This window comes from Macaca mulatta, chromosome 19 (assembly GCF_049350105.2).
Source record: "Macaca mulatta isolate MMU2019108-1 chromosome 19, T2T-MMU8v2.0, whole genome shotgun sequence".
Classification (NCBI taxonomy): domain Eukaryota; kingdom Metazoa; phylum Chordata; class Mammalia; order Primates; family Cercopithecidae; genus Macaca; species Macaca mulatta.
Genome location: NC_133424.1, coordinates 19,238,810 through 19,264,741, shown reverse-complemented (window position 1 = coordinate 19,264,741; position 25,932 = coordinate 19,238,810). Strand labels below are relative to the sequence as shown.

General features: G+C 52.8%; 1 protein-coding gene and 3 long non-coding RNA genes across 10 annotated transcripts in view; 2 read left to right on the top strand and 2 right to left on the bottom strand.

The window, feature by feature from the left end:
* Positions 1-13,182, bottom strand: part of LOC144336860 (uncharacterized) — a 37,843-nt gene extending 24,661 nt beyond the window's left edge. The window contains exons 1-2 of the long non-coding RNA XR_013409265.1: positions 9,936-13,182; positions 7,275-9,803 (exon numbers count right to left, since the gene is read on the bottom strand). This is a non-coding gene — a long non-coding RNA (uncharacterized LOC144336860). The remainder of the gene's footprint in view (positions 1-7,274; positions 9,804-9,935) is intronic.
* The window catches only part of CRTC1 (CREB regulated transcription coactivator 1), a 98,828-nt gene extending 73,175 nt beyond the window's left edge, over positions 1-25,653 (bottom strand). For 6 of the 7 annotated variants that reach the window (XM_028839599.2, XM_028839601.2, XM_028839602.2 and 3 more), the window contains exon 1: positions 25,416-25,653. In XM_028839599.2, coding sequence (XP_028695432.2) covers positions 25,416-25,541 — 126 coding nt within the window. In that variant the 5' untranslated portion in view covers positions 25,542-25,653. Of the gene's footprint in view, positions 1-358; positions 417-25,415 lie in introns of those variants that run through there. The other variant, XM_028839604.2, reaches the window with a different exon arrangement.
* Positions 1-25,932, top strand: part of LOC144336870 (uncharacterized) — an 88,206-nt gene that overhangs the window by 42,312 nt on the left and 19,962 nt on the right. The gene's annotated exons all lie outside the window — the stretch shown is intronic.
* Positions 14,917-18,614, top strand: LOC144336872 (uncharacterized). The gene is made up of 2 exons (XR_013409279.1): positions 14,917-15,650; positions 17,643-18,614. It is a non-coding gene; the product is annotated as an uncharacterized LOC144336872 (long non-coding RNA).

Here is a 25,932-nt window from a genome sequence, read left to right as displayed (position 1 = left end):
GGCAACATAGGAGCAGCAGCCCATCCATGGCGGGGGACGTCCCAGGCCTGTCCCAGGCCTGTCCCAGGCCTCGGCCCTGGGAGCCCTCAGGTCCTAACTTCAGGGCTCCTGATCCTGGCTGCATTCCAGGCTGGGGGTCCCAGCATGAGGAAGCCCGCCCAGGGCAGACGGGACCCATCTCCCCCAGGTGGAGTCCTAGGTGCACTGCCAGCTTCCCAGAGGACCTCAGGAGCGGTGTCCGCAGGTGCAGAGGCTCATCCCAACTCCCACCCAAGGCCTTGCTCAGACACAGCCCCCAGCCACCCTCAGACGCCCTCTCTGCTCCCTCTCAGCCCCAGGCAGATACTGCCCTTCTTACCCTGATGTCTCCCTCCTTTCTGTTCAGGCCCCAACTTGGGCCTGGAGGCTTCTCCCACTGAAGCTGTCCTGGCTCCTGCCACCTGGCCTGTTCCTTGCGCCATGAGCCACACCCCACTGCTGCAGCCCTTCTCCCGCTGCCTGAGGGTTAGGTGTGGGGGCAAGGTGTGCATAAAAAGGCACATGAGGGGACATCAGGACAGAGGATGAGGGGCCAGGTGAGGGGAAAGGTGGTCCCTGTGTGAGGGAGGCTGTGAGCACCAGACTGGGAGGCCCTGTCCCCTCGGCTACCACCTCCTCATGTGCACCCTGCCAACACCAAGCCTCTGCAGTTGCTGTGCCCACTGCCAGGTGCACCTGTGTCTCTGGGCTCCACGGGGCTCCTCCCATGCCATGCCTGGCACCTGCTGCTCCAGGAACAGCCCCGGGACCCTGCACCTCCGGGCGCCATGCGGGCTCAAAGGAGGTACTGGGCGGACATTTACCCACTGCACCCATGACGCCTTCCCCTCGGCCTTCCTCCCAGGCCTAGAGACAGCACCCCATGGAGGACAGGGCAGCAGGGAGCAGAAGGGAGGAGTTGCCAGGGTGGCCACATGGCTGCCTGAACTGAGCACAGCTCTGGGCTTGCCACGGTGTGGGACGCTGGTATGAGGGCAGGGTGGCCAAGTAGGGGCGGGAAACCAGGGTTCTCCTGCTTCTGGGCACCGCTCAGCTGGGGGCAGGGCCAGCATCCATGGAAGATACCACAGGGTCCCGAACAGCGGTGGGACAGGAAGGGCCGGCGCCGCAGGAGCCCTGACTTCAGTCCCCACGCTCTGTCTGCCCCTCAAACTTGGCTCCCAGAGGATTCGGCCTCTGTGCTTCTCACGTCACTCCTTATTGTCAACTAACTCCCAAGTGCCACCCCAGCCCTGCTTCCAGAATATTCCCTGAGATGCCCTAGGAGACTCCTCCAGCCCAGCAGCCCCTTGCCAGGCTCGTCGTGGCCCCAATTCCCCCATCCCATGTGCCCAATGCACCTGGCCCTGGCAGACAGAGCTACGATCTTCCTGATGCTGATGTAGAAGCCAGAAACCCCTAATGTCCCACTACAGAGCTCTCCTCCTCCAGGCAGCCCTCTCAGCAAACATGGCTCCCTTCACGGAGCACTATCTGTGTGAGCTACAGTCCTGAGGACTGTTCATGCATTGACAGAGTTAACCCCCTTCACGGCACATCTTACAGACAGGGAAACTGAGGCATGGGCCAATTATGGGCTTGCCCGGGGTCACATCGCTGGGAGGAGGAGAGCGTGACTTCTTTTTGTTGCTGTTGTTTTAAATAGAGACAGATCTGACTACGTTGCCCGGGCTGGTCTTGAACTCCTGGGCTCAAGTGATCCTCCTGCCTTGGCCTCCCAGGAGTGGTGGGATTACAGGCATGAACCACTGCGCCTGGCCACAACTTAATATTTTAGAGGTGGTAATACTACCCAAAGCAGTCTAGATTCAATGGAATCCCTACCAAAATACCATTTTTTGAAGAAATCGAAAAAAATCCACCCTAAAATCCACATGGAATCTCAAGGAATGTGAAAAAGACAAGACAATCTTGAAAAATAACCAAATTGGAGGACTCATACTTCATGACTTCAAAACTTAACTACAAAGCTACAGTATTCAAAACAGTGTGGTACTGACATAAAGACAGACATCAAGACCAATGGAATAGAATAGAAAGCCCAGAAATAAACCCTTACATATATGGTCAAGTGATTTTCAACAAGGGTGCCAAACCATTCAACGGGCAAGGGACGGTCTTTTCAACAAAACGGCTCTGGGAAAACAAGATCTCCACATGCGAAAGAATGAAGCTGTGCCCTGACCTAACACCATATACAAAAATTAACTTAAGACGGATCAAAGATCTAAAGCTAAAACTATAAAAGTAAAAAACTAAAACTGTAACTCTATAACTAAAACCATAAAAGCTAAAACTATATATGCTAAAACTATAAAACTCTTGGAAGAAAACAGAGGAAAAGCTTCATAACACTGGATTTGGCAATAATTTCTTGGATCTGACACCAAAAGCACAAGCAACAAAAGAAAAAATACATAAATTGGATGCTGCCAAAATTAAAAACACTTGTGCATCAAAGGACGTAATCAACAGAATGAAAGGCCCCATTCCCACGGAACGAGAGAAAATATTTGCAAATCATATAGTTGATAAGAGATCAATATCTAAACTATATAAAGAACTCTTACAACCCACCAACAAAAAGAAAAACGACCCAATTTAAAAATAGTCAAAATGTGAATATACTAAAAAGCCCTAAAAAACAAGGGCAAAGGACTTGAATAAACATTTCTCCAAAGACACACAAATGGCCAATAAGCACATGAAAAGATGCTCAACAGCACTAATCATTAGGGAAATGCAAACCAAAACCACAATCCCTATCAAAATATCCTTTTTTGCAGAAATAGAAAAAAATCCACCCTAAAATCGATACGGAATCTCAAAAAACCTCAAATAGCCAAGACAATATTGAAAAAGAATAATGAAATTGGAAGACTCACACTTCTTGATTTCAAAACTTAACTACAGGCCGGGTGCGGTGGCTCAAGCCTGTAATCCCAGCACTTTGGGAGGCCGAGACGGGCGGATCGCGAGGTCAGGAGATCGAGACCATCCTGGCTAACATGGTGAAACCCCATCTCTACTAAAAATACAAAAAACTAGCCGGGCGAGGTGGCGGGCGCCTGTAGTCCCAGCTCCTCGGGAGGCTGAGGCAGGAGAATGGCATAAACCCGGGAGGCGGAGCTTGCAAGTGAGCAGAGATCGCGCCACTGCACTCCAGCCTGGGCGACACAGCGAGACTCCTTCTCAAAAAAAAAAAAACAAAAAAAAACAAAAAAAAAACCCCAAAAAAAAATTAACTACAAATTTACAGTAATCAAAAGAGTGTGATCCCGGCATAAAGAGAAACATAAAGACCAATGGGGCCAGACACAGTGGCTCATGCCTATAATCCCAGCACTTTGGGAGGCCAAGGCGTGGGGATCCTCTGAGGTCAGGAGTTCGAGACCAGCCTGGTCAACATGGTGAAACCCCGTCTCTACTAAAAATACAAAAATCAGCTGGGTGTGGTGATAGGCACCTGTAATCCCAGCACTACTGTACCCCAGCCTGGGAGACAGAACAAGACTCTGTCTCAAAAAAAAAAAAAAAAAAAAAAAAAAAAAAAAAAAACACCAATGGAATAGAATAGAAAGCCCAGAAATAAACTGTCACATATATGGTCAAGTGATTTTCAAGAAGAGTGTTAAACTATTCAATGGGGAAAGGATGGTCTTTTCAACAAATAGCTCTGGGAAAACAAGATCTCCACGTGCAAAAAGAAAAACAACCTAATTTAAAAATAGATAAAGTATGAATATACTAAAAAGCACCAAAAAAAAAAAAGAGAGAGAGGAGCAGGAAAAGGGCACAGGATTTGAATACACATTTCTCCAAAGACAGACAAATGGCCAAGAAGCACATGAAAAGATGCTCAGCATCACTAATCATTAGGGAAATGCAAACCAAAACCACAATCCCTATCAAAATATCATTTTTTGCAGGAAAAAAAATGATATTAGGATTAGTAGATATTAGTAGACATTAGGATGGGCTACTATCGAAAAGTCAGAAAATAACAAGTGCTGTTGAGGATACGGAGAAATTAAAATCCTTATGCACCATTGGTAGGAACCTAAAATGGGATAGCTACTACAGAGAACAGTGTGGCAGTTCCACAAAAAATTAAACATGCTGGCTGGGCGTGGTGGCTCACGCCTGTAATCTCAGCACTTTGGGAGGCCAAGGCAGGCAGATCACCTGAGGTCAGGAGTTCGAGACCATCCTGCTGAACACGGTGAAACCCCATCTTCATTAAAAACACAAAGGTTAGCCAAGTGTGGTGGCGCGCGCCTGTAATCTCAGCCACTCAGGAGGCTGAGGCAGAATTGATTGAACCCGGGAGGCGGAGGATGCAGTGAGCCGAGATCGCACCACTGCACTCCAGCATGGGCAGTAGAGCAAAACTCCGTCTCAAAAAAAAATTACACATACAATTACACATGATCCAGCAATGCCACGTCTGGGAATATACCCAAACAAATTCTGAGTAGGGACTCAAAGAGATGTACACCAATGTTCACAGCAGCACTATGCACAACAGCCAAATGGTGGAAACCAGCCAAGTGTCCGTCAACAGATAAATGGATAAACAAAATGTGTCCCATCCATACAGTGGAATAACAGCCTTAGAGGAGAAGGACGTTCTGACACATGTTACAATGTGGATGAACCTTGAGGATATTATGCTCAGTGAAATAAGCCAGACACAAAAGGACAGATCCTGGATGATTCCACTTACATGAGGTCCCTAGAGTTGTCAAACTCATAGAGGTGGAAAGTAGGATGGTGGTTGCCAGGAGCTGGGAGGGGATGGAGGGTGGGTGGTGGGTGGGGGATGGGTGGGTGTTTAATGGGGACAGAGTTTCAGTGTGGGAAGATGCAAAAGCTCTGAACACAAATGGTGGTGATGACTGCAAAACAATGTGAGGGTACTTACTAAACGCCACTAAACTGCACACTTAACAAGGTTAAGATAGTAACTTACACGTTATATGTATTTGTTTTGTTTTTGGTTTGTTTTTGAGACAGCGTCTTGTTCTGCTGCCCAGGCTGCAGTGCAGTGGCGCGATCTCGGCTCACTACAACCTCTGCCTCCAGGGTTCAAGCAATTCTCCTGCCTCAGCATCCCGAGTAGCTGGGATTACAGGCACCCACCACCACACCCGGCTATTTTTGTATTTTTAGTAGAGACAGGGTTTCAACATGTTGACCAGGCTGGTCTCAAACTCCTTGCACCTCAGGTGATCCACCTGCTTCGGCCTCCCAAAGTGCTCGGCTTACAGGCATGAGCTACCACATCGGGCCATGTGTTACGTGTATTTTACTAAATTTCAAAAAAAGAAAACGGCTGGGCGTGGTGACTCACGCCTATAATCCTAGTACTTTGGGAGACCGAGGAGGGTGGATCACTGGAGCCTGGGCAACATCGCAAGACCCCCGTCTCTACAAAAAAATTTTAAAATTTAGCCAGGCGTGATGGTGTGTGCCTGTAGTCCCAGCTACTTGGGAGATTGAGGTGGAAGGATTGCTTGAGCCCAGGAATTCCTGGCTGCAGTGAGCACTGCACTCCAACCTGCGCAACAGAGGGAGAACCCTGTCTTAAATATAAAAAAAGAAAAAATACAAAAAGAAAACGAGCACTTCACTTCTGTGGGATCCCCACCAAAATCCCACAACCTCAGTCCAATTGCCAGAAAATCTCCACAAGACCACAATAAGGACATTCCACAAAACACCTGACCAGCTCTCCTCAAGAGGGTGAAGGTCATGGATGATGAGGAGACACTGAGGAAGCGTCACAGATTGGAGGGGTCAAAGGAGATGCTTTGACTAAACGCAACACATCACCAGGCGCGGTGGCTCACGCCTGCAATCCCAGCATTTCAGGAGGCTGAGGTAGGCAGATTACCTGGGGTCAGGAGTTCGAGACCACCCTGGCCAACATAGGAAAACCCCATCTCTACTAAAAATGCAAAAATTAGCCAGGCACTGTAGCTCAAGCCTGTAATCCCAGCACTTTGGGAGGCCAAGGCAAGCGAATCACCTGAGGTCAGGAGTTCAAGACCAGCCTGGTCAACATGGCGAAACCCCATCTCTACTAAAAATACAAAATTAGCTGAGTGTGGTGGTGCATGCCTGTAATCCCAGCTACTCGGGAGGCTGAGGCAGGAGAATCGCTTGAACCCAGGAGGCGGAGGTTGTGGTGAGGCGAGATTGCACCATTGCACTCCAGCCTGAGCAGCAACAGCGAAAATCCATCTAAAAAAAAAAAAAGACTATCTCCTAAGAGGCCGGGTATGGTGGCTCAAGCCAGCACTTTGGAAGGCCCAGGCAGGAGGAGGATCACTTGAGCCCAGGAGTTTGAGACCAGCGTGGCCAACACAAGGAGACTCCTGTCTCTACAAAAAAAAAAATATTAAAAATTAGCCAGATGTGGTGGTACATGCCTGTGGTCTCAGCTACTCAGGAGGCTGAGGCAAGAGGACTGCCTGAGCCCAGGAAGTTGAGGCTACAGTGAGCCGAGATCACACCACTGTAGTCCAGCCTGGGCGACAGAGCCAGATCTTGTCTCAAAAAAAAAAGGCCGGGCAGGGTGGCTCATGCCTGTAATCCCAGCACCTTGGGAGGCTGAGGCGGGCAGATCACCTGAGGTCGGGAGTTCAAGACCAGCCTGACCAACATGCAGAAACTCCATCTCTACTAACAATACAAAATTAACTGGGCGTGGTGGCACATGCCTGTAATCCCAGCTACTCGGGAGGCTGAGGCAGGAGAATTCCTTGAATCCTGGAGGAGGAGGTTGTGGTGAGGCAAGATCACGCCACTGTATTCCAGCCTGGGTAACAAGAGTGAAACTCTGTCTCAAAAAAAAAAAAAACAAAACAAAAAAACAAAACCGCCGGGCGCGGTGGCTTACGCCTATAATCCCAGCATTTTGGGAGGCCAAGGCTGGTGGATCATTTGAGATCAGGAGTTGGAGACCTGCCTGACCAAAATGGTGAAACCCCATCTCTACTAAAAATACAAAACAAACAAAAAAAAATTAGCCGGGCGTGGTGGTGCACACCTGTAATCTCAGCTACTCAGGAGGCTGAGGCAGGAGAATCGATTGAACCCAGGAGGTAGAGGTTGCAGTGAGCCAAGATGGTGCCATTGCACTCCAGCCTGGGTGACAGAGTGAGACTCTGTCTCAAAAACAAAAACCAAAAAATCCTATCTCATAAGAAACAGTTAACAGCAATGAATACTCCCCCAGGTGAAACTAAACAGATGACCCGTAAGCCACAGAGTGGCAGCTGTCACATTCTGGGCCAAGGCACGGAGGTGAACAAGGTGCAATCCTGCTCTCACTGTTGCCCCGAGTAGCAGCTCAACAGCTGGTCTCGGCCAAGCAGGCATCTTTCAAGGTGTGCACCCACCACTGCCGGGCACGGGGCCAGGCACTTTGCGTGGATGCATCATCTAAAATCCATGTGACGACTCCTCAAGGGGGGTCTGTGAGCACCCCCTTTTTATAGCCAGGAAACTCAGGCACAGAAGGGACGGACTGTTTGGCAGGAGCCAACAGAGGTGCACAGAGCAGCATGATGAGCTCTGGGACTCAGTGCCGGGGAGCCCCCCAGCAGGCAGCCTCCACCCCACGGTGGACCTTCAGGCTCCTCCCACTGCCCTGGCTGAGCCGGCAGTGAAGAGATTAGCAGGCTCCTTGCCAAACAGAGGCCAAGGCCGCCTGGGCGCAAAGATAGGCTGTTGGGACCATAAATCATCCCCGGGGTCTGTGCATTTATTCCGTGATGATTTAATGAGCCACTCCTGTCCTAACTACAGCCACCAATCCCACCTGCCTGGAAGGACAGAGGGGATCCCCGCAGCGACGGAAGCGGGATGCGCACAGATGCGAAAGGACTCAATGGTGTAACGCAGCAGGGAGCCTCTGCCTTCAGTCACTTGAGAAAGAGACGCTGAAGCAGACACAGAGCCCCTCCGAGGTTCCGAGATTCCGCAGGTCCCTGCAGCCCAGGGAGGCGGACAGCTCGCGTGTCTTTGAGGACACGCTCGGCCTCCCCGAGTCCCCAGCCAAAGGGACGGCCAGCCCCACAGAGCCAGTCCCGGGCGCCCTGCCTGGCTGTGCTGATACTTCCTCCCAGAGATTTCCGGGCGAATGACCAGCTGGCATGCACCCACCCACCCTCTGCACCCAGGTGAGTGGTGCCAGATGCAGAGGAAACGGGAAGTGCTGTGGTGTTTCTGTTTTCAATTTTAATCGAAGTTTTGAAACATAAATGATTTCTTTATTTTCATTTTTTTATTACAAAAAAAAAGTGTGGCAGACAGCTTCTGGCAGCAAGAACCCTGGCAGGAAAGGGAAGAGAAGGGAAGCCTGCAGAAGTTCTCAGGGAGGCTTTGCCCCCTTGCCGGGACCCCCCGAGCATTGTGGTGGTCTCTGGGCTGTTCAAATACCAGAGTGGGGTGTACGGATAATGGACGGGGTGGCCAGGATATGGGCACAGGGTATTAGCACACTCAGTGGGAGAAGGCCCACCCTTCCAAGTAGACTCAGCCCCTCTGGGCCTCACCCCAACCTTCAACACCACCCCACGGGGTGAAACTCCTGGGACCAGCAGAGGTGTCAGGACCCAAGTACAGAGAAGGGAGAATGTTATGTAGTAAATGAGGACCTGAAGCCTCTCAGCTGCTATAGTGGTGACTTTCTCCAGTATGGGGCTCCCTGAGATGGAAGACACAGCCATTTAACATAACCCTTCTGTCGCCAACCCTCCTGGGGAATCAGGCTCAGGGTCCGTAGGTGTGAGAGCTGCAGAGGTGAGGTTCAAGTCTGCCACAAGCCCGCCTTTGCCAAGCCCCAGGTCATCATGGAGCCCCAGCACCCACTATCTCCAAGGACACCTGCCCTGGCCCCTCCTAAGCCTCCTGCTGCTCCCTCCTCGTTCCTCCCAGGCCTGTCCCCACGTGGCAGCCAATGGGATCCTTGCTCAAAACCCTCCCGACCCGAGGACCAGATCTCAACCCCTCAGCCCGGCCCACGAGGCATCACCCCCAGAGCCAGGCCAGGCCAGGCTCTTCGCCTTGGCTCAGAGCCACAACCTCAGGGCCAGGGCCAGCTGGCACAGGTGTGGCTTCCTGTCACTCCCTAGGGCAGGGTCTCCAGCTGACCTGCTCTCCAAGGCGTCCCCAGGGCCAGCTCACAGGAGATGCTCAGGAAATACAAACTGACTCGAGGAATGGACTTTCCTGTCCAAACCCGCACTGCTGTGGGGAGAACTCGCCGGGCCACCCTGGTGCTTCTTATTCAGGCACTCAGAGGGCTGGGTGGGCATCACCATGCAGCCTCAGGGCCATCGCACCCCAAGGATTTGACCCTGGAACACACTGTATTCCGTACAGGTATACAGGCTTGGGATTTGCTTAGAAAAATCTGAGCTCCAGGAAGACCACAAACTACTCTCCCACTTCAGGGCCCCTCAACAGCTGGTACGTGTTCCTGGATGGAGGGATTGAGAAGAAGACCCCACACAGCCCTCCCAGGACTGAAGGGGGGACGTTGGACCATGTGGTGAGGTACTGGCCCTCTTAGAGAGCACCTGCTTCTAGGAGATTCCAGAATGAACTGGAGACAGGCCTGCCCACAGGGAGGTCAGATTCCAGAGCCTGCTGATACCAGCTGAGCACCTGCTGAGTTCACACTGCACCTGCTGAGCACCTGCTAAACACACACTGTGTGCCGGCTGAGTGCCTGCTACATACACACTGTGCACCTGCTGAGCGCCTGCAGAGCACACATGGTACGCCTGCTGAGTACCTGCTACATACACACTGTGCACCTGCTGAGCGCCTGCTAAACACACACTGTGTGCCGGCTGAGTGCCTGCTAAATACACACTGTGCACCTGCTGAGCGCCTGCAGAGCACACATGGTACGCCTGCTGAGCGCCTGCTAAATACACACTGTGCACCTGCTGAGCGCCTGCTAAATACACACTGTGCACCCACGGACTGCCAAGAGAGCACACACTGTGCCTGCTGAGTACACAGTGTGCACCTGCTGAGCACCTGAATACACACTGTGCACCTGCTGAATATACGCTGTGCACACCTGCTGAACACTGTGCGCCTGCTGAGCACCTGTATACACATTGTGCACCTGCAGAATACACACTGTGTGCCTGCCAAGTGCCTGCTAAGTACACACTGCACCTGCTGAGCACCTGCTTAGCACACACTGTGCATGTGCTGAGCACCTGATGAGTGCACACTGCGCATCTGCTGAGCACCTGATGAGTACACACTGCACCTGCTGAGCGCCTGCTGAGTACACACTGCCTGCTGAGCGCCTGCTGAGTACACAATGTGCCTGATGAGCACCTGTGGAATACACACTGTGCACCTGATGAGTACACACTACACCTGCTAAGCACTTGCTGAGTATACATTGTGTGCCTGCTGAGTGCCTGCTGAGTACACACTGCGCCTGCTGAGCTCCTGCAGAACACAAACTGTGCACCTGCTGAGCACCTGCTGAGTACACACTGCAGAACACACCATGGGCCTGCTGAGCACCTGCAGAACACACACTGTGCGCCTGCTGAGTACCAGCTGAATACATACCATTAGCCTGTTGAACACCAGCTGAGTACACACCGTGTGCCTGCTGAGCATCTAGTGAGCACCTACTGAACATCTGCTAAACATTTACTTGTGTGGGCACCAAGTGCCTCTTGCAGGCCTGCTGTGTCCCCGTCAAGCACCTGCTGGATGCCTGCCAAATGCCTGCCTAGTGCCAACTGGGTACACCATGTGTCCACAGTGGCCACACCTCCAGCATCTCAGCAGTAGTGAGCACCTAGTGAGTATCTATGCCAGGCCCCATTCCAGATACACCACATAGGCATTCACGTCTCACCATGATCCAATGAGGCAGAGACCACTGTGACCCCTACTTCACCAAAGACAGCAGGGCCTCCCGGGTTGGGCTAAGTGCATTGGCTCATGCCTATAATCCCAGCATTTTGGGAGGCCAAGGAAGGAAAATTACTTGAGGTCTGGAGTTGGAGACCAGCCTGACCAACATGGTGAAACCCCATCTCTATCAAAAATGCAAAAATTAGCCAGGTGTGGTGGTGCACGCTTGCAATCCCAGCTATTCAGGAGGCTGAGGCAGGAGAATTGCTTGAACACGAGAGGCAGAGGGTGCAGTGAGCACCACAGCACTCCAAAAAAAAAAAAAAAAAAAAAAAAAAGCTTCCCAGGTCTAAACTCGCCCAGAAGGAAGTGAGGTGGGGGCTGAGGCTGACTGTGTGGCCCTGGCTGGGCACCGATGGGGCTGCTTCCCCCGGTGCCAAGTGCTTCTGAATCCCTCCGTGCAAGAACCCCAAGGAGGAGGCCCCGGCCACGCTTCGTTTCTAGTTGGCAAATAATAAACATTGGCTCTCAGGCATCCCTGGCCCTCAACGCATGTGGCACTTCCTTATTTACACACCTGGACCCCCATCCAGTTGCTGGCACCACAGCCACACTCAGAAGAACAGGGCACCCACCTCCACCCAGGGGCCATGCAGGACCTGTTGAAGGTCAGAGACATACCCCAACCAGAAATAAAGTGGGGGTTTGTTCCATCCTATGAGCTCAAAGGCGAAGCAGGACTCTCTTACCCCCCACCCCTCCCCTGTGATTCTGGTTCCCACACTGCAGCCTGGGAGTCCCCCACCCACTCTCCCAATAATCCCTGTCACCATCACCTCCCAAATGCCAAGTCTTCCTCCGTGAGTGGCACACTTCCAGCTGCTCGCCCTCCTCCCTACTGCAGGGGGCTCAGGGACACACAGGTGGGGCCATTCCCAGGCAGGCACCTTGGAGAGGCCCCCACTCCCCCAGTACACGCACTGGGACAAACACAAGGAATGTTTAGGTTGAAAAAAACCAGGGACGACCTCTATACTTCTCAACAGATGAATATGAACTGAGGCTCAGCGTACAAGGTCCTCCACAAGGGCCTTGGAGTCAGACACGGGTTCAATCCCAGCTCCTTCTCCCACCGTCAGCCATGTGACCTCCTGTGCCTCAATTTCTCATCTGTGCCATGGGGGCAGGCAACAGGCCCTTTCTCATGAGTTACTGCAACAATCCACTGTGCACAAATACATGGATTCTAGCAAGACCAGTTCCTGCCACTGTCACTCACATTGCTATCCCACTAGAACCTTCCATGGCTCCACGTGGCAGGGCCTGGCTCCGGGCCCTCCAGCCACTGTCATACCTCCTCTGAGGGCCACTTCCTCGGCACACAGACTTCCAGCAGCCTGAACCGCCCTGCCCCACCCTGACCAGCCAGCTAACACCCAGAACTCCGTGACCCGGCAGAAACACACAGGCTGCGGGGTTAGTCTGACCTGGGTCAGATGGCAGCCTCTCCACTCCAGCGCTCTGTGACATTCCCTCTCCAGGCCTGCCTCTCCCTCTGTAAACTCAGGAGGATGCCACTAGCTGCCTGGGACAGTCACGTACTGCAGGATCCAGGTTTGCATCTCATGTAGCCAGCAGCCTCTGCCCATCCCTCTGCACCTGCACGCTCCCGGCACACACAGGGCCTGACACCAGGGCTTCTGGATTGTGACACTGCTGACACTTAGGGTTGGATAATTCCCCACGGTGGGGCTGTCCTACGTACTGTAGTGTTGAGCAGTATCCTCAGTCTCTGCCCACTGGATGCCAGTAGCACCCCCATCCCCCGTCGTGACAACCACAAATGTCCCCAAAAGTTGCCAAATGCCCCCAGGGGCAAGAATCGGACCCAGGTGAGCCCTCCACTCTGCACGGAATAACCTGTGGATTTTGATGTTTCTCTGACCCTGGGTTCAGGCCAGTGTCTCTACTCTCCCCAGGGAAGACCCCACTCGTGCTGTCCATATGGCATTTTACAGAGTCCCATTTAAAAAAATAAATCCCCAGGCTGGGCGCAGTGGCTCACATCTGTAATCCCAGCACTTTGGGAGGCCGAGGCAGGCGGATCTCGAGACCAGGAGTTCGAGACCAGTCTGCCAAACATGGTGAAACCCCCGTCGCCACCAAAAATACAAAAATTAGCTGGGCGCGATGGCTCATACCTGTGATCCCAGCACTTTAGGAGGCCGAGGCAGGCGGATCACTTGATGTCAGGAGTTGAAGAGCAGCCTGGCCAACATGGAGAAACCCCGTCTCTACTAAAAATACAAAAATTAGCAGGGTGTGGTGGCGGGTGCCTATAATCCCAGCTACTTGGGAGGCTGAGGCAGGAGAATCGCTTGAACCCAGGAGGCAGAGGTTGTAGTGAGCCAAGATCTTGCCACTGCACTCCAGCCTGGGCGACAGAGCTATACTCCCGCTCTCAAAAAAAAAAAAGAAAGAAAGAAAGAAAAGAAGTCCCTGAAAGTGGGAGAACTGCCGCCAACCTCACTCTCCTTGCTGACCACCCCCAGCCCCTGCAGCTGATGTTCCTTAACACTTGAGGTCAGCGGGCCTTAAACTGTGTGGGAGTCCCAGAGGTCAGCCAATCCCTTCTGTGAAGGGTCAGATGCGCCCGGCGCAGCGACTCACACCTGTAATCCCGGCACTCTGGGAGGCCAAGATGGGAGAACTGCTTGAGCACAGGAGTTTGAGACCAGCCTGGACAACACAGTGAGAAGACCATCTCTCTACCAAAAATAAAAAAATTAGCCGGGCATGGGGGCTCACACCTGTGGTACCAGCTACTCAGGGGGCTGAGGTGGGAGGATCACTAGAGCCCAGGAGGTCAAAGCCACAGTGGACCGCATGATCTCTGTTGTGTGGGACTATGCTGTTGTCCCACAAAAGCAGCCACAGAAAACGAATAAATGGTTGTGCCCCTGCTCTAATAAAATAAAGAGACGTAGTTTACAGAGCTCTGGATTAGTAAATTATCAGTTCAGTGGGTCCCAACTGGCACTTTCTATTTTTTTCTTCTTTGTTTCTTCTACTTTTTTTTTTTTTTTTTTTGAGATGGAGTCTCTCCGTCGGCCAGGCTGGAGTGCAGTGGTGCGATCATAGTTCACTGCAGCCACAAGCTCTTAGGCTCAAGAGAACCTCTCGCCTCAGCCTCCCAAGCAGCTGGGACCACAGACATAAGCCACCATGCCAGGCTAATTTTTTTTTTTTCTGAGACGGAGCCCAGGCTGGGAAGTGCAGTGGTGCAATCTCACCTCACTGCAAACTCCGCTTTTCAGGTTCACGCGATTTTCCTGCCTCAGCCTCCAGAACAGCTGGGGTTACAGGTGCCCACCACCATGCCCAGCTAATTTTTGTATTTTAGTAGAGATGGGGTTTTACCATGTTGGCCAGGCTGGTCTTGAACTCCTGACCTCAGGTGGTCTGCCTGCCTTGGCCTCCTGAAGCGCTGGGATGACAGGTGTGAGCCACTATGCCCACCCGGCCCAGGCTAATTCTCTTATTAGAACAAAACAGAGTACATCAGTGTGCCTGCAAACAGTAAGAGTTAACCTCCTTGGTAAAACCTGTCTTGATTGCACATTTGGTGGTAGGTGCTGGCAAGCCATGAAAATGAATTTCTTTTTTTTATTTTTTTTCCAAGACAGAGTCTCACTCTGTCACCCAGGCTGGAGTGCAGTGGCGCGATCTCGGCTCACTACAACCTCCGCCACCCCAGTTCAAGCGATTCTCCTGCCTCAGCCTCCCAAGTAGCTGGGACTACAGGCGCATACCACTACACCTGGCTAATTTTTGTATTTTTAATAAAGACGGGGTTTCACTATGTTGCCCAGGGTGGTCTCGATCTCTTGACCTCATGATCCGCCCACCTCGGCCTCCCAAAGTAGTAGGATTTCAGGCATGAGCCACAGTGCCCGGCCAAAAAGTGAAGTTCTTTTTTTTTTTTTTTTGAGACAGAGTCTCGCTCAGTCGCCCAGGCTGGAGTGCAGCAGCACGATCTTGGCTCACTGACACCTCCACCTCCCAGGTTCAAGGGATTCTCTTTTCTCAGCCTCCCGAGTAGCTGGGACTACAGGCATGTGCCACCATGCCCGGCTAATTTTTTGTATTTTTAGTAGAGACAGGATTTCACCATGTCAGCCAAGATGGTCTTGATCTCCTGACTTTGCAATCCGCCAGAGTCAGCCTCCCAAAGTGCTGGGATTACAGGCATGAGCCACTGTGCCCAGACCAGAAAAATGAATTTCTAACTGCAGAGCCACAAGTGCCATGCCTGTCCCTGAGCCAGGGACACCTGCCCCTCACCCAGCCCTGCAACCCCTGGCTTCACACACCCTGAGGGTCGAGGAAGCCTTCCCAGATTCCCCAGAGCAGATGGGCCTGGTTGCTGCACACCCTAACCACTTCTTTTTTTGTTTTAGACAGAGTTTCACTCTTGTTGCCCAGGCTGGAATGCAATGGCACGATCTCGGTTCACGGCAACCTCCACCTCCCGAGTTCAAGCGATTCTCCTGTCTCAGCCTCTCGAGTAGCTGGGATTACAGGCACATGCCACCACGCCCAGCTAATTTTTGTATTTTTAGTAGAGATGGGGTTTCATCATATTGGTCAGGCTGGTCTCGAACTCCTGACCTCAGGTGATCCACCTGCCTCGGCCTCCCAAAGTGCTGGGATTACAGGTGGCAGCCACCACGCCCAGCCTTCCCCGCCCCCACTCTTAGGACACAATCCAAACCCAAACACTGAGCTCCTGAACTCCAACCCCGACCCTGTGGTCCTGATCCTCCACCCCAGGCCCTGCTCCTGCTGTCTCCCTCTGTCTCATCCACTGAGTAGGGATGAATGTAGTGATGAATGTAGGCTGAATGTAGGGATCACCCTGGGCCTCGGTGGAAACCCCACACAGAACCTGTGGAGCCTGCTGGAGCCGGCTGGACTTACGCATCTGCAATCGGCCGCAGCCCTGTCCTGATGCGAAGTCCACAAGGTTACCTGGTGCTGCAGGCTCTGTCAGGCCTGGGGGTCCTTGCCACTGGCTGAAGTCACAAATGACCACAAAGTGGGGGGCATGAAAAACAGAAATTAATTCCCTCACCATTCAGCAGGCCAGAAGTCAAGGGAATGGGCCGGGCACGGTGGTTCACACCTGTAATCCCAGCACATTGGGAGGCCGAGGCAGGTGGATCATTTGAGGCCAGCCTGGCCAACAGGGTGAAACCCATCTCGACTGAAAATAGAAAAATTGGCCGGGCGCGGTGGCTCAAGCCTGTAATCCCAGCACTTTGGGAGGCCGAGGCGGGTGGATCACGAGGTCAGGAGATCGAGACTATCCTGGCTAACATGGTGAAACCCCGTCTCTACTAAAAATACAAAAAACTAGCCGGGCGTGGTGGCGGGCGCCTGTAGTCTCAGCTACTTGGGAGGCTGAGGCGGGAGAATGGCGTGAACCCGGGAGGCGGAGCTTGCAGTGAGCCGAGATCACGCCACTGCACTCCAGCCTGGGAGACACAGCGAGACTCCGTCTCAAAAAAAAAAAAAAGAAAAATTACCCAGGTGTGGTGGCAGGAGCCTATAATCCCAGTTACTCGGGAGGCTGAGGCAGGATCGCCTGAACACGGGAGGAGGAGGTTGCAGTGAGCCGAGATCACGCCACTGCACTCCAACCTGGGCAACAGAGTAAGACTCTATCTCAAAAACAAACAAACAAAAAAAGGCACTGGCAGGGCTATGCTTCCTCCAGAGACTCTAGGGGAAGACCCTTCCTATCCTTTCCAGCTTCTGGGGGCTCCGGGCGTTTCTTGGCTTGTGACCACATCGCTCCAATCTTTGCCTCCGTTGTCACATGGTCCTCTCCCCTGTGTCTCTGTGTCCTTTCTTGTCTTTTTTTTTTTTTTTTTGGAGAAAAGGGTCTCACTCTTTCGCCCCAGCTGGAGTGCAGTGGTACAATCATGGCTCACCACAGCCTTAACTCTTGGGCTCAAGTGATACTCCCGCTTCACCCTCCCAAGTGGCTGGGACTACAGGTGCACGCCACCACACCTCGTTAATTAAAAAAATTTTTTTTCATAGAGATGAGTTCTCACTTTGTGGCCCAGGCTGGTCTCAAACTCCTGGCTTCAAGTTATCATCCCATCTCAGCCTCTCAAAATGTTGAGATTACAGGCGTGAGCCGCTGTGCCTGGTCCCCCTCCAACTTTTTCTTTTCTTTTTTTTTGAGACAGGATCTCACTTTGTCACCCAGGCTGGAGTGCAGTGATGTGATCATAATTTACTGTAACCTCAAATTCCTGGGATCAAACAATCCTCCTGCCTCGGCCTCCGAAAACTCTAGGATTAGAGGAATGCACCACCACTCCCAGTCCACTCTTCAGTTTTTTGTTTTTTTTTTTTTTTTTTGAGACGGAGTCTCACTCTGTCACCCAGGCTCGAGTGCAGTGGCGTGATCTTGGCTCACTGCAAGCTCCGCCTCCCGGGTTCACGCCATTCTCCTGCCTCAGCCTCCGGAGTAGCTGGGACTACAGGTGCTTGCCACCATGCCCAGCTAATTTTTTCGTATTTTTAGTAGAGACGGGGTTTCACCGTGTTAGCCAGGATGGTCTCGATCTCCTGACCTCGTGATCCGCCCACCTCAGCCTCCCAAAGTGCTGCGATTATAGGCATGAGCCACTGCGCCCGGCCATGGCCCACTCTTCATAAGGACACGAGTCACTGGATTCAGGGCCACCCCCCAGGATGATCTCGTCTCTAGATCCTTACCTTAATGATATCTACAGAGACCTTTTTTTCCAATTAAGGCCCAATTCACAGGTTACAGGGCTAGGAGGTGAGCAGATGTTTTTTAGGGGCCACCATTCAGCCTGCTGCAGGGCATGCAGCTCACAACCTGGGGAGTACTGAGACAGCTGGGCTTTTTGGAGGGGCCAGGGGAGTGATGAAGATGAGGGCAGCTCGCCCCACCTGCTGCTCGGGGAGCAGCTCAGGGAGTCCTGCCTGTATACGGAGGCTGTGGATGGCAGCAGACAGCTGAAGCAGCCGGCACAGAAACAAACGGCGCCAAAGCCAGGACTGGAGGGCGGGCTCCACACTCAGCTAACTGAGCCACCGCTGCGCTGTGCCTGCAGCCCAGGGGCCCGTTTTACTCCAGCCTCTGCAAAGCCACCAGCTTCACAGGGTAGGTAAGAGCAGGAGACTGCCCTCCTTCAGCCCCGTCCGTGCCACCATGACTGTTTTGCCTGGTTACTTTTTCTGGCCCAGGTGCTTCTGCCTGAGGTCCTCAGTGATCAGTCATAGGAGGAATCCCCAATGTCCTGAGCCCCTGACAAGCAGACGACATGCCCCTCCTCCCTTCCCCTCATCCCCAACAACCAATACTCCAGCACATCTGGGTGGCTCTGCCGCAGAAATGCCACCAAATCCACCGCTCCCGGTCACCCCCTTGCTCCAGCCATCACTCCCCCTGATCTGGACATCTGCAGCAGCTGCTCACACCACACCCAGCCCACTCACAGCCACAGCCATCCTCCTAAACCACACGGTGTTCTCAAATGGATAAATGGAGAGTTACCAGAAGACCTGGCAACTCCACCCCAGCACATGCTCTGAGAAATGAAGACATACGGCCGGGCGCGGTGGCTCAAGCCTGTAATCCCAGCACTTTGGGAGGCCGAGACGGGTGGATCACGAGGTCAGGAGATCGAGACCATCCTGGCTAACACGGTGAAACCCCGTCTCTACTAAAAATACAAAAAATTAGCCGGGCGTGGTGGCGGGTGCCTGTAGTCCCAGCTACTCAGGAGGCTGAGGCAGGAGAATGGTGGGAAACCGGGAGGCGGAGCTTGCAGTGAGCTGAGATCCGGCCACTGCACTCCAGCCTGGGCGACAGAGTGAGACTCCGTCTCAAAAAAAAAAAAAAAAGAAAAAGAAATGAAGACATACATCCACCCAAAAACATGGACACAGATGCCCACAGCAGCATGATTCACGACAGCCAAAGGTGGAAACCCGTGTTCATGGCCGGATGAATGGACAAAATGGGGTAGATCCGCACCATAGTGTATGACATGAACTATTACTTAGCCATGCCGGTGATGGTGCACAACACTAGGAATAAACTCAACGACACTGAATTTTATGCTTAAAAAAGGTCGGAATAGTAAATGTTATGTTACATACATATATTGCCATCAGTTTTTTTTTTTTTTTTGAGACAGAGTCTCACTCTGTCGCCCAGGCTGGAGTGCAGTGGCATAATCTTGGCTCACTGCAACCTCTGCCTCCTGGGATCAAGCATTTCTCCTGTCTCAGCCTCCTAAGTAGCTGGGATTACAGGTGTGCGCCACCGTGCCCAGCTAATTTTTGTATTTTTGGTAGAGACGGGGTTTCACCATGTTGGCCAGGATGGTCTCGAACTCCCATCCTCAGGTGATTTGCCCACCTCCTTGGCCTCCAAAGTGCTGGAGTTATAGGCATGAGCCACTGCGTCTGTCCATGCCACCAATTTTAAGAAATAAATGAAGGCCAGGTTCAGTGGTTCACGCCTGTAATCTCAGCATTTTGGCAGGCCGAGGTAGGCAGATCACCTGAGGTCAGGAGTTCAAGATCAGCCTGGCCAACATGGAGAAACCCCGTCTCTACTAAAAATACAAAAATTAGCAGGGTGTGGTGGTGGGTGCCTTTGATCCCAGCTACTCAGGAGCCCGAGGCAGAAGATCACTTGAATTCGGGAGGCAGAGGTTGCAGTGAGCCATCATTGTGCTACTACGCTCCAGCCTGGGAGACACAGCAAGACTCTGTCTCAAAAAAAAAAAAAAAAAAGAAAAGAAAGAAAGAAAGAAATGAAGCACTGATCCAAGTTGGAGGCTTGAAGATATTATGCTAAGTAAAAGAAGACAGACACAAAAGGCTTCGTGGTGTAGGATTCACCTCACAGTGTAGGATTCTATTGATATGAAATGTCCAGAACAAGCAAATCCATAGAGACAGAGAGCAGATTAGTAGACCAGGTGCGGTGGCTCGTGCCTGCAATCGCAGCACTTTGGGAGGCCGAGGCAGGTGAATCACTTGAGGTCAGGAGTTCGAGACCAGCATGCCCAACATGGCAAAACCCTGTCTCTACTAAAAAATATAAAAATTAGTTGGGTGTGGTGGCACCTGTCTATAATCCCAGCTACTCAGGAGGCTGAGGCAGGAGAATCTCTTGAACCCGGGAGGCAGAGGTTGCAGTGAGCTGAGTTCGTGCCACTGCACTCCAGACTGGGTGACAGAGTTGAGACTCTGTCTCCAAAAAAAAAAGAAAAAGAAACAAAGAAAGCAAAGCAGATTCGTGGCTGCCAGGGGCTGGGCAAGGGGGAGTCGGAAGTAACTGCTGACGAGGGCAGGGTCTCCTTCTGGGGGTACGAAATGTTCTCAAGTTGACTGGTGTTGGCTGTGCAAATGTGAATATACTAAAAGCCACTGAGTGGTGGAATGCCATGGAAATGACATCTCAATAAAGCTGTTACAAAAACAAGCAGGGCTAGGCGTGGTGGCTCATGCCTATAATCCCAGCATTCCGGTAAGCCGAGGCTGGAGGATCACCTGAGGTCGGGAGTTCGAGACCAGCCTGACCAACATGGATAAACCCCGTCTCTACTAAAAATACAAATTTACTCAGGTGTGGTGGTGCATGTCTGTAATCCTAGCTACTTGGGAGGCTGAGGCAGGAGAATCACTTGAACCCAGGAGGTGGAGGTTGCAGTGAGCCAAGATCACGCCACTGCACTCCAGCCTGGGCGACAGGGCGAGACTCCTTCTCAAAAAACAAACAAACAAATAAGCAGGGAAGCTTCCCAGGCCCCTGCCTCAAGGGAGATGCAAGCTCCTGCAGCCTCACCTGCCCTCCTCCCTGCTTTGCGCCCATTCTCAAACTCGCCAAGTCCTTCCCACCAAAGCGCTCTGACTGTGCCTGTCCCTGATCTGAAATGCTCTTCCCTGCTCTCTGGGGACGCCATGTCACCCCCGTCCTAGCCACTCCTAGCACATGGCTGTGCCACTTCTCTCCCAGCATGTGCCACCTTCTGAGGGCGTCTGCTTCATTTGGGTGCAGCGATGCTCTCCTGTCCCCCCTAAAACCATGCTGGCTCCCCAAGAACACAGCCCCAGTATGTCCTGTACATTGCAGGATCCCCCGCACCCCACGGTCTCCTGAGACCTGCCAGACAATGAAAATTGTCGCTTGATGGAATGAACGCGCTGCCCCAACTTTACAAGTTAGGATTCTACGGCCTAGAGGGGTTGAGAAACCCGCCTAATGTCACACAGCAGAGTGCCATAGTTTTCCCTGCCTGTCACACTGACCCAAGCCTAAGAATGGGAGGGAACGCCCGCACACCCACCCCTCCGCCCTAAGACCTGCAAACAGTCTCCCAACTTTACGCCCTGTCCCCCCACCTGACGCAGCCCTTCGGTGCTTGTGCCCTGGTGAGGTCCCTGTCTTCTTCCAGCCAAACATCTGCTGACTGGCCTTCCACGGCAGCAAGACACCTCAGGTGCCATCACCACCGGCAACTGTGAACAGACACGCATGAGTGACTGCTGTCCTTTGGAATTCACAGGAGAGAAGCAGGTGATGACTGGACCATGCCTCACCTGGCTGCAGGTATGGCCAAACCCCTGCTATCTACAGTATGGGAGGCAGCACGCCACGGCTGCAGGAGGGAAGCCCGCATCATATAGGTTCAGTCACCTGCTCCGGGCACTGTGGACATGCCACTTGGACTGTGCAGTGGCCAGTCAATCTGGGCATAAGCTTGCCCACCCTGGTTGCAGCCTGCCAGAGATGGCACAGCCATACAGGTGGGTGCAAAGGATGGAACTCTACCTGACCAGGTGCAAAGTTCACACCCAGGCCCACCTCACTGTTACACCTCTAATCAAAAGTTTCTCAGTCTTGGCTGGGCGCAGTGGATCACACCTGTAATCCCAGCAATTTGGGAGGCCGAGGTGGCCGAATCACCTAAGATCAGGAGTTCAAGACCAGCCTGGCCAACATGGTCTCTACTACAAATACAAAAATTAGCCGGGCATAGTGGCAGGTGCCTGTAATCCCAGCTACTCAGGAGGCTGAGGCAGGAGAATCACTTGAACCCGGGAGGCGGAGGTTGCAGTGAGCCAAGATTGCACCACCGCACTCCAGCCTGGGCAACAGAGCAAGAGTCTGTCTCAAAAAAAAAAAAAAGTTTCTCAGCCTTGGCACTGCTAACATCTGGGGCCTGATTATACCACACGATGGTGCCATCCTGTGTACTATACGGGGTTGGGCAGCATCCCCAGCCTCCACCCACCAGATGCTAGGAGCACCCCCTAATCATGATGACCCAAAATGTCTCCAGACATCACCAAGTGTCCCCTGGAGGGCAGAATCATCCCCTGCCCCAGAAAGAGAACAATGCTTTGTGTTTAAAAACCTAGTACAAGCTCACCTCTGCCCAGACCCCACACTCCTCTGACCCCACGTGGTGAAGAAGATGGGAAATGATTTCCAGAGCTGAAAGAACTGCTACCTGCATATGTTCAGAATCTTTTCTTTCTTTTTTTTTTTTTTTGAGACAGAGTCTCACTCTGTTGCCCAGGCTGGAGTACAGTGTCACAATCTCAGCTCACGGCAACCTCCACCTCCCAGGTTCAAGGGATTCTTCTGCCTCAGCCTCCTGAGTAGCTGGGATTACAGGCACGTGCCACCATGTCCAACTAATTTTTGTATTTTTAGTAGAGATGGGTTTCACCATGTTGGTCAGGCTGGTCTCAAACTCCTGACCTCAGGTCATCCACTCACCTCAGCCTCTCAAAGTGCTGCGATTACAGGTGTGAGCCACTGCACCCGGCCTCAGAATTTTTCCAAATTCATTGATCAATGAATGGATAAACAAATACAACATATCCATACAATGGAATATTACTTGACCGTAAAAAGGAACAAAGCACTGATCCATGATACTACAGAGATGAACCTTGAAAACATGATGCTGAGTGAAAGATGCCAGTCACAAAAGGCCACGTGTTGTGTGATTCCGTTTATATAAAATGCCCAGAATAGGCAAACCCACAGAGACAGAAGACAGCTTAGTGCTTGCCAGGTGCTGGGGGAGGGGGAATGGGGAGTGACTGTTAATGGGGATGGGGTTTCTTTCTGGGTGGATAAAAAAATGTTCTGGAATTACAAAATAGCGGTGGTTGCACAACTCTGTGAATATACTAAAAACCACCAAACTGTACACTTTAAACAAGTAAATTGTATGATGCGTGAATCATATCTCAATAAAGCTATTATTTTAAAGAGATGTTTTCAACAACAATGATCTATTTCCAATCCCACGCAGAAACTGGACTTCTAATCAGAATGACACCCATGAACCTACTGTGACCCCTTTCTTCTGGTCACACTGCAAACATTTGACACCAACTGAATACCAGCACACACCATGTGCTAGAGATAAGAAGTGGCCACTCCTACCTCAGAAGCCCTGATATGTGGGGAACACTCATGTGGAAGGATGCTCAAGTCGCACACTTTCTTCTTATTTATTTATTTATTTATTTATTTATTTATTTTGACATGGAGTTTCACTCTTGTCACCCAAGCTGGAGTGCAGTGGCGTGATTTCAGCTCACAGAAACCTCCACCTCCCAGGTTCAAGTGATTCTCCTGCCTCAACCTCCTGAGTAGCTGGGATTACAGGTGCCTACCACCACGCCCGGCTAATTTTTATATTTTTAGTAGACATGGGGTTTCACCACGTTGGCCAGGCTGGTCTCGAACTCCTGACCTCAGGTGATCTGCCGCCTCAGCCTTCCAAAGTGCTGGGATTACAGGCGTGAACCACTGCGCCTGGCCATCTTTTTTTTTTTTCATTCATTCATTCATTCACCAGCCATCTCTTTCTCTACATCCTGAGCAAGAATGTAGCTGCTTGGAGCTGGAGGGACAGATGTGGCACGCTCACCTAGCATGCCTAAAGCAGTACCTGGCTGACAGCAAGCTCCCAATCATTACTAACACGGAAATGAAGACACAAATCCTATAAGGTCTATAAGGTCACAATCTCTCAGAGAAACAAACAACTAGTTACAAAGTAACACAACCTGAAAGTGCTACCTAAGGAATGGGAGACTGAGGTTAAGTCCACCTGAGCCAGTCACATCAGTGGCCGAATCCAGAAACCAGGGATATGAGCATCTGCAAAGCCCCCACCCAAACCCTCCTCAAGGCCCCAGGATGCAGGAGAGAGGTCTCACCACACTGCAAGAACAAAGTGGAGATTCAGCATCACCTTTGCAAAGTGTGCTCACCGCCCTGGCCCAGGAGGAAGGTCTTGCTAGAATGCCTGACAAGGGAAGAAACTGAGGCCTGAGGAACTCAGGTGCCTTGCCGTGCTCAGACACCAGCCCCAATCAAGCCCCTACTCCCGGCCCACAACAACTTCCCAGGTGAGATTTGCAGGGTATCTGCTCTGCCAGCCTGGCAGAACCTGGCCTTTTCCTGCACACCAAATGCACCCAGCCACCTGAGGCAGACCTGGCCCTCTGCCCTGGTCCTGAGAGGGCAGGGGCCATCCGTGGTCGGCGTCCCCTGTTCCACTAGGAGGAACATCACCTGGTCCCCACCATATGGGCTACATGGAGAAGGGGCAGCTGTCTCTACTCCAAGTTCCAGGACCGAGCACAATCTGCTTTCTTGGCCCCCCTCTGGATCCCCTGGGGGACAGGATCTGACCATTCCCTCAGCTGTCCAAGAGGGAGAGACCCCTGTCCCACCTCAGCTCTGCAAGTGGGGACATTTGTTCCTCCTCCAACACCCAGGGAGTAAAGGCACAGGTAACAATGACGTAGAGACACCGGTCCCCCTCAGGTAGCAAGGATGGAAGGGCATCTGTCCCTCCCAGGTAGCAAGGATGCGGGGGCACTTGCACCCTCACCCCCAGCTACCAATGGTGCTTGCAAGCAGCACCCAGCTCATACACCTGTGTCATCTTGCCCCCCAGGTAGCAATGATGCGGGGGCACCTGTCCCTTCCAGGTAGTAATAATGTGGGGCACCTGTCCCCCTCGGGTAACAATGATGTAGGGACACCTGTCCCCTGTCAGGTAACGACAAGGTACTGGCACCTGTTCCCTCCTAGTAGTAATGATGTAGAGGCCCCTATCTCCTCCGGGGAGCAGTGATGTGGGGGCACCTGTACCCCATCAGGTATGGATGATGTGGGGTCACCTGTCCCGCCCACGACGCCCGGGGCGTGGGGACACCTGTCCCCCTCGGGCCGTGCCAAGCCCCGCCCCCGTCGCGCGCGCCCCGCCCCCGCCGCGCCCCCCCCCCCCGCCCCGTGCACGCGCCGGACACGCGCCCCCTCCCTCCCTCCGCCGGCCCTGAAGGGTCGGCGCGGGCAGCCCCCTTACCCGCGCGGCCCGCGTCAGGCTCAGGTCCTTCATGACCTCCTCGAAGGCCGCCGTCTCCTCCGCCTGCTTCTGATTGTGCAGCGCGATCTTCTCGCTGAATTTCCGCGGATTGTTCGAAGTCGCCATCTTCTCGCCGCCGCCTCCTCCTCCTCCTCCTCCTCCTCCACCTCCTCGCCCCCCCACTCGCCCGTGCCACCGCGCAAGCGCCGGCTGGGCCCACGGGCGGCGAGCTGTGCGCAGGCGCGCCGGCGGTCGTGAGCGCGGCGCAGGCGCACGGGAGCGGCGCGCGGCGCGGGGGCGAAGGCGCATGCGCGCGCCCCGGCGGCGCGCTCGGGGCCCGCGGGAAGTACAGTGGGGCGCGAGTGGAAATTTCAGCGCCGGCGCAGTGATCCGCCGCCTGGCCCGCTGGACAGCGGCCGCCTGGCTGTTGGACAAGGACGGCGAACCGGCTGGGGCACTGGAGCCCCCAAAAGGGAGACGGCCTGACCCAGATCCTCCCAATTCACAAGGGTGGGGC